The sequence below is a fragment of the Aegilops tauschii genome, chromosome 5, assembly GCF_002575655.3.
Source record: "Aegilops tauschii subsp. strangulata cultivar AL8/78 chromosome 5, Aet v6.0, whole genome shotgun sequence".
In the NCBI taxonomy this organism is placed as follows: Eukaryota; Viridiplantae; Streptophyta; class Magnoliopsida; order Poales; family Poaceae; genus Aegilops; species Aegilops tauschii.
In genome coordinates, this window is record NC_053039.3 from 505,989,157 (window position 1) to 506,003,719 (window position 14,563).

The 14,563-nt window shown below is 43.3% G+C and overlaps 1 protein-coding gene across 1 annotated transcript; it reads right to left on the reverse strand.

Annotated features, from left to right (window-relative positions):
* Positions 1-9,069: 9,069 nt before the first annotated feature.
* Positions 9,070-9,840, reverse strand: LOC120964986 (mitochondrial metalloendopeptidase OMA1-like). Its single transcript, XM_040390091.1, has one exon. It carries the CDS (start codon positions 9,838-9,840, stop codon positions 9,070-9,072), a length of 771 nt encoding a protein of 256 aa, XP_040246025.1.
* Positions 9,841-14,563: the final 4,723 nt, after the last annotated feature.

Genomic DNA, 14,563 nt, shown 5'->3' on the forward strand with positions numbered 1-14,563 from the left:
AAAGGTGGACGAGCAATACGGAATGACAATGGTGGATTTCAACAATCTTGGTTACCTTGACGAACCATTCGTCCTTGCCAAAGATGTCGCTCAGGTTTTTTATTTGAAGGACATGAGTAGCAAACCGAGGAAACGGAAAGATAAGAAAACGATCAGTACATCATGCGATGATCCAAAGCGCCACATTGTTCTTTCAGGGAAAAGAAACATCGTGGGAGTGGAGGACAAGACAAACATGTCAGAAGATTATAATATGTTTGGTGAAATTCCGCCCTTCAAAGTGAACACTGACCCAAGCATTAAGTTAAATGATGAGGATGCTCCATGGATACGGCACAATCGTAAGCAAGCAGGGACACAAGGGAAGAATTGATGTGTAATAATTTATTGTACCAAACTTTGTATTTGGTCGATGAACTGAATGATGTATCAAACCTTTTGTCAAACCTTCAAGGGATTTTAAAATGAATTAGTTTTATTTTTCTAATTTTTTTGATATATAATAGTATTTTTAAGATTTTAAAATGAATTAGTTTTATTTTTCTGATTTTTTTGATATATAATTTGTATTTTTAAGATTTTAAAATGAATTAGTTTTATTTTTCTGATTTTTTTATATATTATTTGTATTTTTAAGAATTTAAAATGAATTAGTTTTATTTTCTGATTTTTCTGATATATAATTGTATTTTCAAGATTTTAAAATGAATTAGAAACAACATAATATAAACTTTAATAAAATATATAAGTACAAACAAAATAAAAAAAATTAATAACATAAATAAAATTGATTCAACTAAAATTATCGAAGTATTTTCTGTTCAAAATCATTGAAAGCTAAAAGAATTTTCATAAAGAACTTTTTTTTGTTAGAAACTTTAATAGCAAAAATAATTATCATAAAGTAAAATAAATAAGTAATTAGAAACAAAATAAAATAAAATAAATAAGTTTTTTGTTGTAAGTAGAAACAAAACAAAATAAATAAAGCAAAAAAGAAAACAAAAAACAGGCAAAAAATAAAAAATATGCCACCTACTGGGCCACCACGGCCTGAATACGACTAGAAACCCATCGATGGGCCAGGATTCAGGCCCGCAGAAGGCCCAGTAGACCCATCAGGCATAGCAGTGACAATTAGGCCCGTAAGCCTGCAATGGAGAGGAGCTCAAGAGGGGAGCGGCAGTGGGGCTTATAAACCACTGCGCGCCCCTCTCAACTAGCGAGGTGGGACTAAACTAGCGAGGGGAGCGGCAGTGGTAGCAGCACAATGCCTTTAGTCCCGGTTGGGGAGGCGGACCGCGACTAAAGGGTACCCTTTAGTCGCGGTTGTTGTCCCCAACCGCGACTAAAGGGTCTTTCTGCGCGGGAACGAAAGCGGCGCCAGGTTGGTGTGGCCAACCGCGACTAAAGGGTACCTTTAGTCGCGGTCCGCCTCCCCAACCGGGACTAAAGGTACGTCTATATATACTGCACTTAGCAGTTTCCGCCACTTCCCATTCTCCTCTCTCGACGCCGAAGCCCTGCCCCGACGCCGACGCCGACGCCGAAGCCCTGCCCCGACGCCGACGCCGACGCCGAAGCCCTGCACGCCGCCGCCCCCGTCCCCAGTGAGCGCCGCCGCCGCCCGTGCCCTGCCCTTGCCCGCCGCAGCCCCTGCCCTTGCCCGCCGCCCGCCGCCCGCTGCCCCTGCCTGCCGTCCTCCGCGCGCCGGCAGAAGAAGAAGAACGAAGAAGAAAAAGGAAGAAGAAGAAGAAAGAAAAAGGAAAAAGGAAGAAGAAGAAAGAAGGAAGAAGAAAACAAAAGAAAAACAGAAGAAAAACAAGAAAAAGGAAGAAAAAAAGAAAAAGGAAGAAAAAAAGAAAACAAAAGAAAAAGGAAGAAGAAAGAAAAAAGAAAACAAAAGAAAACACAAGAAAAACAAACAGAAGAAAAAAACAGAAGAAAAAAGGAAAAAGGAAAAAAGAAGAAAAAAACAGAAGAAAAACAAAAGAAAACAAAAGAAAACAGAAGAAAAAGGAAGAAGAAAAAAAGAAGAAAGAAAAAGGAAGAAGAAAAAAATGAAAACCAAATGAAAACCAAAAGAAAGAAGAAAGAAAAAGGAAAGAAACCAAATGAAAAAAGAAGAAAAGAAAGAAGAAAGAAAAAGGAAGAAGAAAAAAGGAAGAAGAAAGAAAAAGGAAGAAGAAAAAAAAAGAAAACAAAACAAAAGAAACCAAATGAAAACCAAATAGAAAGAAGAAAGAAAACCAAATGAAAACCAAAAGAAAGAAGAAAAAAAGGAAGAAGAAAAAAAGGAAGAAGAAAGAAAGAAGAAAAAGGAAGAAGAAAAAAAGGAAGAAGAAAAAAAGAAAGAAGAAAGAAAGAAGAAAGAAAAAGGAAGAAGAAAAAAAGAAGAAAGAAAAAGGAAGAAGAAAAAAAGAAGAAAGAAAAAGGAAGAAGAAAGAAAGAGGAAGAAAAAGGAAGAAGAAAAAAAGAAGAAAGAAAAAGGAAGAAGAAAAAAATGAAAACCAAATGAAAACCAAATGAAAACCAAAAGAAAGAAGAAAGAAAAAGGAAGAAGAAAAAAGAAGAAGAAAGGAAGAAGAAGAAAGAAAGAAAAAAGAAAAAGGAAGAAGAAGAAACAAAGAAGAAAGAGGAAGAAGAAAGGAAGAAGATGAAAAAAAGAAGAAAAAAGGAAGAAGAAAGAAACCAAATGAAAACCAAAAAGAAAAACAAAGAAAACAAAACAAAATACTTGGCAGTGCTCAATAATCTTATTTTTTAATTCCTCCTCCTCTATGTCCCCTTAATCTTATTTTTTAATTTCTTTATACTTAAAGAATTTTTACTACATGCAGGAGTGACATATGGCGGACGATAGAGCCGAGCCGCTTAGGGATCCGGAGGCTGAACGTTATTTAATGGGCATCATCAACAACGAGATTCCTTATGTGCCGGGCTCAGAATATGAGCAACAAGAGGATGTAGTCTCTTCTTTTCTGAACCTTGACGGTGGAACAGAGATTGTCGATGATCAAGAAGGTGAAGGAACGGACATTGTCGACGGAGGTCAACCGTCAACAAACGACGATCTCGAATTGCAAGTAGCAACCACCTCCGGCGAGGTATATATATACATTGAGCCTCTCGTGATACAAACTTACTGAAATGTGAATACATATGTATTAACGCGCGCGACTCTCTTTCTTTTTTTAGCCCTCCGGATCGAGTACGACAAAGCGTGGCAAATCCAAGGCGATGAAAACAGGAGAAACATATGCCATTGAGTTTGTCAGTGAAACCGGCAAGCCCCTACAGCACACCTCAAAGTTTATCAACCAATGCGGAGTCGTTGTTAGAGACAACGTCCCGATCACCGTCCAGGAATGGAAGGAGCCAAAGAAGGCACGTCCTGGTTTCAGTTTTGTCGACAAGAGAACGAAAAAGGATTGCTGGAGAAAGCTTATGGAACATTTCATTCTACCTCCGGAATACAACAAAGTCGATGAATTCGGTAACGAGGTTCCGGGTGGACGTCAGAGGAGGAGGCTAGTTAAAGAGTTCGCTCTTCAGAAGATGGGCGAAGCATTCCGGAACTTCAAGAAAAATTTAACCCGTGACTATGTCAACAAGGGCAAGACTCCGGATTTCAATGGACAACATGAGAAACTGAAAGATGATTGGCCAGAATTTGTGAGGCAAAAGCAATCGGAGCATTTCAAGGAAATATCGAAAAAAAGTAAGGATAATGCGAGTAAGAAAAAGTTCCATCATATTATGGGGCTAGGAGGATACCGCCTTTCGGAGCCTAGGTGGCAGAAGATGGAGGAGGACCTGAGGGTGCGAGGAATCCCTCTAGGTACAGAGGGATGGGACCCAAGGGCCAAAAGCTGGTGGTACGGGCATGGGGGATCGCTAGACCCGGAGACAGGGGTGTGTGTTCACCGGCAGAGACAGTTTGCTCCCACCCAAGCCCTTATTGACGCAATGACCCAAGCTCAAGAGGGCTTGATCAAGTTCAACAGAGAGAAAGACGCACTGACAACAGCCCTCGGGAATGATGAACACGGAGGACGTGTACGAGGCAAAGGCAAAGTTCCGTGGAAAGTAGGGTTTTCTCAGGACAATGACCCATACTGTTACAGAAGCCGTAAGAGAAAGACGGACCGGGATGCAGATCTTATGACGAAGTTTGCATCGGAACTCCATGAGTTGAAGCAGACCGTGCATGAACTAGTAAAAGAAAACTCGGCTGCAGGGCCGCATGAAGATCATGAAGCGGATCGCGGAAGCCAGCAGCGGAGAAGCAGCGTGGCTTCCACGGATGCCCCGCCTGGTGCTAGTGCACCGATGATCGAGATTCGTGCACCAGAGCCTCACTACCCCGTGGATGATGTAAAGGAGATGAAAGAATGTGATCTGCATTATCCCGTGGGGAACGTTTCCACGAAGGTAGCTAGCGGCAGTGCTTTACCCTGTACACCTGGAGCACTCCACCACAACAACCCCATTGCATATGGCTATGCTCGTGTCACGGTGGAAGACATAGTCCAAGGGTTTGAGGACCTGGAGATTGACAAACCTACACCCGAAGGGGAGAGAAGACTTGGAGATGTCAAGCGCCAGTTCATTCTATGGAAAAAGAAGTACATAGTGTTTCCAGGCGAGGCGCCAAGGCTAGCAAGTCCACCCCCCTCCGATGGTGGTGGTGGTGGTGGCGGTGGTGGCGGTGGTGGTGGTCGTGGTGGTTCACCTACACCTCCTTCACGCCATTCGACGCCTTCCCCCGATCCATAACCTCCGGCGGGTACGACGCCCCCCAATCCTCCTCCGGCGGGTACGACGCCCCCCAATCCACCTCCGGCGAAGAAGCAGAAGCAGGCGGACAGCAAGGAAACCCGCTCCTGGACTATTAACCCGAACCCTTATGTACCTAAGACCACAAGGGTACCGGAGCCATCACTGAAGCCTCTCCTCCCAAGGCCTGGGGAACTTAGTGAAGCTGAAACCAAATTGGCCGCGTCTGCTGATTATGAGAAATGGAAGGCGGATATGAAGGCGAAAAAAGAGCCTGAGCCCAAGCAAGTATTCACTGAGAAGCAAAAGAAGTGGGCTAAGGATTTTTTGACGACACCGTCCCAAGCCGAGCTGAATATGCCTGACGACTATGGACATGAACTTTGTAGGCAAGCAAAAATATTGAAGGAGGAGAAAGAAGAAAGTAAAAAAAGCGGGAAACAAGTTGACCAGCTCGGGATGTAGAAGAAACAATCGATCCCCCCGCTCATAGTGAAAGCCGGTCCGGAAGAGGACCCCGAGATCATAGCAGCTGTGGCAGCACTTGGATTGACTGTAGCGAGTGCCATGAAACAAGCGTCCGAGATGGGTTTGACTCTTCGTGCCTTCTTAGGCCTTGAGGATGCGCCAGTATGTGAGATAGCATTACAATATGTGCGGAATGGGCCTCTCGTCGAGCCTGCGCGGGAAAAGTGTCTACCACCACAAATGCGAAATCTGCTACGTTGGTACAAGCAATTCATAACATGGGCCGACAAAGAATATGTTTATGCGGATGTTACAGATGAGCATCACACCAAACGGTACTCTGTAGAAGTTCATATGAGTGAATTGTTCCAGCTGTTCAATCTGCGCGACCTCGACAAATCTATGCTGAGTTGCTACGTTCTGTAAGTGATTTATTTCTACCTCATCTCGTTCTTCATTGCCTGCACTATATATATATTGTCCTAACTATATTGTTGCGTACGCTATTATGCAGATTGAAGATTTGGGAATGCAAAATAAGAAACATCCATGATGTTGGGTTCATTGACCCACATATCGTTAATGGACATGTGTTACAACATCACCCCGAAGACGTGGAGAAAGACTTGTACAAGTTTCTTAGAAAGCATCAACTCAAAAGTCATATTCTATTTCCTTACCATTTTGGGTGAGTGTTTCTCTCTTGTGCCCATTCTCTTTTGTTTACTCCATGCATGGTATGTCTAATCGATGAGTTATGCATGACTGTGCATGTAACGTGTCCGCAGGTTCCACTAGATTCTGCTAAATATTGAACTTCACACCTCCAGAGTTCTAATCATGGACTCTATGGATTCGGATCCAAAGCGTTGGGCCGACATGAGAAAAATGCTGCAAAAGTAATTATTTTCAATCATTTGAGCTCTATATCGATCGGTCTCTTTCGTTCATTTCCTAATATCAAGTAACTAATAACTCCCTTGTTCATTTAATTTTCTTTGCCCTGTAGAGTTTGGAGACGGTTCTCAGAAGAAATTGTCGGTGAATTCAAACATGAGCTAGATTTCAGAAGGTTAGTTAATGTGGATAAGCAGCCACCGGGGACCAATCTATGTGGATACTATGTTTGTGAGAACATCCGGAGACACACCTCTGAGCGGAAGGCATCGGATAGCGTGCGGAACGCGACGGATAACTTGCGGAGGAGGCTTAGTCCAGAAGCTCGCTTCCGACCAATTCAAGAAGAATTAGCAGGATTTTTCATGAGGGAAGTCATCAATCCTAAAGGAGAACACTATACCGAGGACGAAGAAATTTATATGCATACCCGAGATTGAAACTTGTTCAAAGTTGTATATGGTCATCCATCCTAATTGTGTATGGAAACTTGTTCGAAGTTGTATATGGTCACCCGAGATTGAATATATATTATATATTCCTCTTGAATTCTTCTTGTTTGAAATTTCATATGCATATATATAGTAGCGTAGAATATGTGTACTGAAACTTTATCAAAATTAAAATAAAACACAAAATAAAATATAAAAGAAATAAAACACTCCAAACTAAAAAGAAACCAGGTTTAGGGGGGCTAAAACCCTAAACCTGCGGAGGAGGCCTTTAGTCCCGGTTGGCCACGAGAACCGGGACTAAAGGTCCTCCGCCCCGACGGACCACTGGCGCCCACGTGGACGGGCCTTTAGTCCCGGTCAGCCACAAGAACCGGGACTAAAGCCTTTAGTCGCGGTCCGTAAGAGGCGCGACTAAAGGGGGGGGTCTTTAGTCGCGCATATTTAGTCCCGGTTGCACAGCCGGGACTAAAGGCTGTTGCGAACCGGGACTAAAGGGCTTTTTTCTACCAGTGTATGCAGGAGTGATGGTGGTTGTGTGCGACACATAACTATGCAATTAGCATATACTCCCTCTATTCATAAATATAAGATGGTTTGGATATTTTAATATGAACTACATACAGACTCAAATGAGTCAATAGCACACTAAAATTTCTCTATATACATCTGAATAAAAAAAGTTAGAACATCTTATATTTGTGAATGGAGGGGTTTATTATTGGCTTGGCCCTCACGTAAAGAAATATCGGCGAACTCTCTAGAATGCCTTTATCCTTATTGTAGCTTCCTTAATACTCTCTTGCTCTCTTATTCTTTACTTCAATTATTGCGCACTCTAGTATTTTGCTCACAAACACTCCACACCATTTCATCGTCATTGCACTCTTGCTTGGAATCGAAGAATAACTTGCAAAAACAACACTATAAACTTCTAAAATAGGCAAACGACTGTTGCTTCAGCTCTTCGTGAGAGCGATATTCATACTTCGCAAGCAACTACAACCAGCTTGCAGGACTTCAGATAACATTTCCTGATTTGCTTCGGTCTAACCATGCATTCTAATTTGTCGATCTCCCTCCAAAAGCTCGTACCAATCTTGTTGATACAATGTTGCACTGGTTTCTCAAAGATTCCCGAAAAGAAAGACATTCATTGTCGTCCGCTTGCTTGGCATTGCCTTGATCACAAGTAGTGTCTTTGTATAATTCCATTGCCTTTTGCATGACGTTGTGTCGCGACAAATATTGTGATCTTTTAAAATGTGAAGGATATGAAGACACTAAAGATTCCTCTTTTGTTAAAGCAAGCATCTTTGCTAGCTTCCAGAGGACCACAAGGGCTATGGATGGATGGAAACCTGCAGCACCGAGCAGCATGATTCCAATATGATCTGCCTCTATCTCGATCCTAGAGACGTAAGCAAAATTGTCAAAGACGAACCAAATCTATGACTTGCTGAATTAAACCAACTCACAAGGATGGAACCAACTTAATAATATTAATAACTGAAGAGATAACATAATACACTAGCAAGAGTTTAACGTCAAAGCTAGTGCAGGAGGCCCTTTATAATATTGATAGCATGAGAAGCAAGCTCCTCCGGCATGGCACACGGTGCTAAAAATGCATATTTTAAATGTACTGCTATCAATTAGTCTAGTCTCCGTCAACATTGGATATTTTATTTTAGTTTGATCTTTGTGTCATTCCGGTAACTTCTTGTGAGCGGAGGGATCTTGTCGACCGAGAATTCCAAGTCTTTCTAAAATTACCTTTGTCGATGGGAACATGACGTTGATTCTACATTTAACATAAAATAGATAGCTGCGCAATATATAAAAATTATATGCAACTTTACATCTAGAAATATGCAATTAAACACACTGCTAGGGTTTAAACTCCGACGCACCTTTTTTCCCCTTGCTGAATTAGATTTCATGATGTGCAACTTTGTGGACTGACAAATGACATTTTATCAGATCGACTTAGAAATAATTAATGTGTATCATATAACATGTAGAATAAGCCTCCTTACAAGTGTCATGTATAAATTTTCTCTATTAATATATTATTCATTATGTATCATAGGAAGGCAGAATATAGGTAATTAATTACTCCCTCCGTTTCTAAATATTTGTCTTTCTATGAATTTCATCAAGTGACTACATACGAAGCAAAATGAGTGAATCTACACTCTAAAATATGTTTATATACATCCATATGTGGTAGTCCATTTGAAATCTCTAAAAAAACAAATATTTAGGAACGGAGAGAGTAAATCAGAACACGTGAAAATGCAAAAGGTGAACATACATTGAAAAGAAAGGCCCGCATAAGAGATTGGGAAACCACTCGTGGATGTCCGCACTGTGCCTTGCAATGATGTGCCCAACCTGGAAAAAAAGAATGAGGGATCGATCAGAGTTTGAATTGCCTGACATGAACTCATTAATCCAGTATTAAACCTAGCTACCTCACCTCGTGGCCAAGAACAACGGCAATCTCAGCGTCAGTCTTGAGAACATCGAGCAATCCGGTGGTGACCATTATCTTGCCGGGCACGCAGCCTGCATTGGCCTGATTATCTTTGACAAGGATGACCTCCCACTTGAGCCCACGGAGATGTCCGGCGTGCGGCTGCGGACGGCCTGATTTCTTACCCTGCTGCTTTCTTCGGGTCTCGTCATCCAGATCCTGCGCATCCTTCTGAGAGGAGAGCATCACAGTGTCGTGGTTGTTGTCTATGCCGAGGTTGCGGTGAGCGGCGCGGATGAGTTTCTCGAGGATGCGTCGGACGCGGACAGTGTCGGGGTGGAGCGGGTCAACGATCCGGGTCTCGGCGGCGTACTTGTTCATGTCCTCGTCGAAGCGGCGAACACAGAGCTCGCGCTCCGACTGGGGGGAGAGGACGACCACATGAGTCCGATTAGTGTAGGGCACGACCTCGATGTCGAGGTACGGGCGGTAGTAGGCTAATGCCGTGAGGCCCGTGACGCCGGAGAGTAGAACTGCCGCGGAGGCGATCTTGAGCGGACTGTGGTACGAACGGGGCCGGGGGTCGACGGGCTGGGAGGTGCAGTAGCATCGACGGAGCGCGGGCGATCGACAAACGGCAGCGGGTTTGGTGATGCGGCGGAGCAAGGATCCTATTCCTAGGTGGAGTGGTTGCGGTAGCAAGTAGCCGGGACGGCCACGGGCTCCGATGCTGAGGATGCGGCGGCAAGAATTTGCCAAGATCATGTTTTCTTAATCTTTGTTCCGATCTTCTTTGTGTTTGAGACAAATATAAATAATCCGGGAGAGGTTTTACTCTTTTTGTACGAACCCAATATTTGTACGAACCCAATAGGGAGGGATCCGACGAGGTGGGAGCGCGACTGGACCCTCGCATCGCTAGGAATGGGCCGGCCCATTGGCACGTCCGCTAGCTAGCTTTAATTCATTAGTTTTAACTAGCACAAATGCCCGTGCGTTGCAATGAGACATGCATATTTTATTGCACAATACCAATTTTGTATGACATATCTTTAGGATACATATTCTATGGTTCGATATCAATTGTGTGTATCACATATATTTTTGACTATCACGTACATCAGGCGACATTGCCGACCTTTTTTACTGTTGAATTACTCCTTCCTCCACCCTACATATATGTCTCTTTGTGTTATGTATCATCTTAGAACGATTCTATTTCTCTACCGCGCGATCTTTCGATGACTCTCTAAAGAAGTTCATGTTAGCTGGTGTTGCTCATCTTGATTGGATATTGAACGATGGAGGTTGCCTCATGTTGTAAGAAATGTTTAAATTTCTATTATTTCAGTTTTCTTTTTGTCCGAGGGTGGTTCGTAAATGTGTCTACTGGGTAGCAATCTCGAAAAAATGTCTGAGTATTGTAGGAGTACCAAGGCACATCTACAATAGCTTTATGAGATAGTTTAAGCCACCCATGCCAAAAAAAAAAAGATAGCTTAAGCCACTACTGAATACAAAATAAAATTTGACAATCACTTTATTGGAAATTTTACAACAATGAACCGACCCTTTAGAAATGTAAATATTTCCTCATACTTTTTTTTGCGGGTCAAATATTCCCTCATACCTGATGTAGAATATGCAAAGTTCATATATATATAAAAATAGGTTTGTACGTAAATTATCAAATATATAACTGAAACATTCATGTAATGACATGCATGAAAAAATATATATAATAGAGAGGGGGTGATCGATTGTCTCTTCAACTAAGGGAAAATGAGATAGCAAATAGATAGATTCCCGAACTATGATTTTAGGCAAGGAATGCTATTACTGTTCATCAGATAAAATAACATTTCATATGATAATATAAAATCACAATAATTAGCCAAATCTGTAGGTAAGAAGTGTTCTGATGTTGTACAGATTTTTAATAATTGAAAATCATATTCAGCAGCAAACTTGTGTGCTTATAATTCCATGCTTGTTCATTTTATAAGCTCCACAATTCAATTGCTCCTCATACGCACGCGTCCCCAGCCTGAACTCTTTTTTGCTTGTGTGTATGTGCGCAGGCCATGCGTGTTCCTCTTCCTTAAATCTGAATACATATATGATCCTCTGATTGCTGCTTGCTGATTCTGGTACAACTCACTATGTATATAAATTGGTGGGATTTGATGTAAAAAAGAGATGCGGGACTAATTAATTTGGAAACTTGCCTATTTTTCTAGCACAATCGTAAGCCAACTCAGTTGGCTTTGTCGTTCCCGCGGGAATAATTAATTTTTGCTGCAGACCAGGCCCAACATCGGCTCATGTGCGGGATAGAGGCTCCATAAGTTTGTCTGCATTAAGTAGTTGCTAACTCTTATTTTCATCACAATTGAGAGCTAGCTCAACTGGTTATGGTCATAGTGACAAAGCGGGAGCTCTGGAGTTCGACTCTTTTCTTTTTTCACACTCTACGCCCAAACGACGGGCAAGAATCTGGTGCAGTTGACGGACGAAATATTAGCTGACCTACGAAAGGATCTGATGATGAAAAAACTAGGAAAACTGCCCGTTCGTTGCAACGAAAGAAAAAAAACTACATACCCATGCGCTGTGTTTTGATATTGACTACTGAGATCAATATCGTCTGGAGACAAAAAAATTTATATTTCTGTGTGTGTCATAATATGTGTATACTAGTAGAATGCACGTGCGTTATCACGGGCTTTTAAAATATTTTGCTAGAGTTATATTAATACTAGTAGAAAACAGGGCTTTGGTTGGGGCCTGGCCAGCCCATTAGTCCCGGTTCTGTCACGAACCGGGACCCATGGGGCATACGTCCCGGTTCGTGCGCCCAGGAGGCCGGCCGGGCCTCGGGAGGCATTTCTCCCGGTTCGTGTGGACCCATTTGTCCCGGTTCTAGGCACAAACCGGGACCAATGGTCCTCGCTCTTGGCCCACAGCCATTGGTCCCGGTTCGTGCCTAGAACCGGGACCAATGAGGTGGCTATATATACCCCCTCGCCGGCGAGCAGAGCACTCCACACTGCTCTGTTTTTTCTAGCCGACGAGGGAAGAGCTTTGTGGTGCTCTAGCTCACCTCCTATGCACATGAGGTGTTCGATGAAATGCCCGAGCCACACTAGTTAAGCTTTCTCCTCTCAAAACTCGACCTCCGAGCTCCATTTTCCCCCAGATTTGTCTAGGTTTAGCGGTCCGTCACGTCCCGTCCCCGTCTTCACCACCGTGGTGAGCCTCTTGTTCTTATCTTCTTTCTGAAAGAAAAAATTCTTACTTTAGATAGATACTTGTCTAATTTTCTTACTTTTGACACACATAATTATATATAATGCACGCAGATGAACCGGCAATGGATGTCCGGTGACAGACACACCTCCGAGTACATTAAGGGCCTGCATAATTTTCTCGAAGTGGCTGAGGCAAACAAGCAGAATGGTTTTATGTGTTGTCCATGCCCTAATTGTGGGAATACGAAGTCTTACTCTGACCGGAAAATCCTTCACACCCACCTGCTTTATAAGGGTTTCATGCCACACTATAATGTTTGGACGAAGTACGGAGAAATAGGGGTTATGATGGAAGACAGCGAAGAAGAAGAGAACGATGAAAACTATGTGCCCCCTGAATACGGTGATGCTACAACGGGGGAAGTTGCTGAAGATCAAGAGGAACCAGACGATGTGCCCGATGATGATGATCTCCGCCGGGTCATTGTTGATGCAAGGACACAATGCGAAAGTCAAAAAGAGAAGCTGAAGTTCGATCGCATGTTAGAGGATCACAAAAAAGGGTTGTACCCCAATTGCGAAGATGGCAACACAAAGCTCGGTACCGTACTGGAATTGATGCAGTGGAAGGCAGAGAATGTTGTGCCTGACAAAGGATTTGAAAAGCTACTGAAAATATTGAAGAAGAAGCTTCCAAACGATAATGAATTGCCCGACAGTACGTACGCAGCAAAGAAGGCCGTATGCCCTCTAGGATTAGAGGTGCAGAAGATACATGCATGCCCTAATGACTGCATCCTCTACCGCGGTGCATACGAGGATTTGAATGCATGCCCGGTATGCAGTGCATTGCGGTATAAGATCAGACGAGATGACCCTGGTGATGTTGACGGCGAACTCCCCGGGAAGAGGGTTCCTGCGAAGGTGATGTGGTATGCTCCTATAATACCATGGTTGAAACGTCTGTTCAGAAACGAAGAGCATGCCAAGTTGATGTGATGGCACAGAGAGGACCGTAAGAAAGACGGGAAGTTGAGAGCACCCGCTAGCGGGTCGCAGTGGAGAAAAATCGAGAGAAAGTACTGGGCTGAGTTTGCAGGTGACCCGAGGAACGTATGGTTTGGTTTAAGCGTGGATGGCATTAATCCTTTCGGGGATCAGAGCAGCAATCACAGCACCTGGCCCATGACTCTATGTATGTATAACCTTCCTCCTTGGATGTGCATGAAGCGGAAGTTCATTATGATGCCAGTTCTCATCCAAGGCCCTAAGCAACCCGGCAACGACATTGATGTGTACCTAAGGCCATTAGTTGAAGACTTTTACAGCTGTGGAATGGAAATGGTGTACGTGTGTGGGATGAGCACAAATAGGAGGAATTTAACCTGCACGCGTTGATGTTTGTAACCATCAACGATTGGCCCGCTCTCAGTAACCTTTCAGGACAGACAAACAAGGAATACCACGCATGCACGCACTGTTCAGCTGACACCGAAAGTATATACCTGGACAAATGCAGGAAGAATGTGTACCTGGTCCATCGTCGATTTCTTCGGACCAACCATCAATGTCGAAAGAAAGGTAAGCATTTCAAAGGCGAGGTAGATCACCGGAAGAAGCCCGCCATGCGTACCGGTGATCACGTACTTGCTATGGTCAATGATTTACACGTAATCTTTGGAAAGGGTCCCGGCGGACTATCTGTTCCGAATGACGCTGAGGGACGCGCACCCATGTGGAAGAAAAAATCTATATTTTGGGACCTACCCTACTGGAAAGACCTAGAGGTCCGCTCTTCAATCGATGTGATGCACGTGACGAAGAACCTTTGCGTGAACCTGCTAGGCTTCTTGGACGTGTATGGGAAGACAAAAGATACACCGGAGGCATGGGAGGACCTGCAACGTTTGCACGAAAAAGACGGCATGCCTCCAAAGCAGTATGAAGGCCCTGCCAGCTACGCTCTTACCAAAGAAGAGAAGGAAATCTTCTTTGAATGCCTGCTCAGTATGAAGGTCCCGTCTGGCTTCTCGTCGAATATAAAGGGAATAATAAATATGCCAGAGAAAAAGTTCCAGAACCTAAAGTCTCATGACTGCCACGTGATTATGACGCAACTGCTTCCGGTTGCATTGAGGGGGATTCTACCGGAAAACATCCGATTAGCCATTGTGAAGCTATGTGCATTCCTCAATGCAATCTCTCAGAAGGTGATCGATCCAGAAATCATACCAAGG

Bases quoted from the DNA above. Each gene is read 5' to 3' on its own strand.
- LOC120964986 (XM_040390091.1), bottom strand. From the start codon at position 9,840: ATGATCTTGGCAAATTCTTGCCGCCGCATCCTCAGCATCGGAGCCCGT.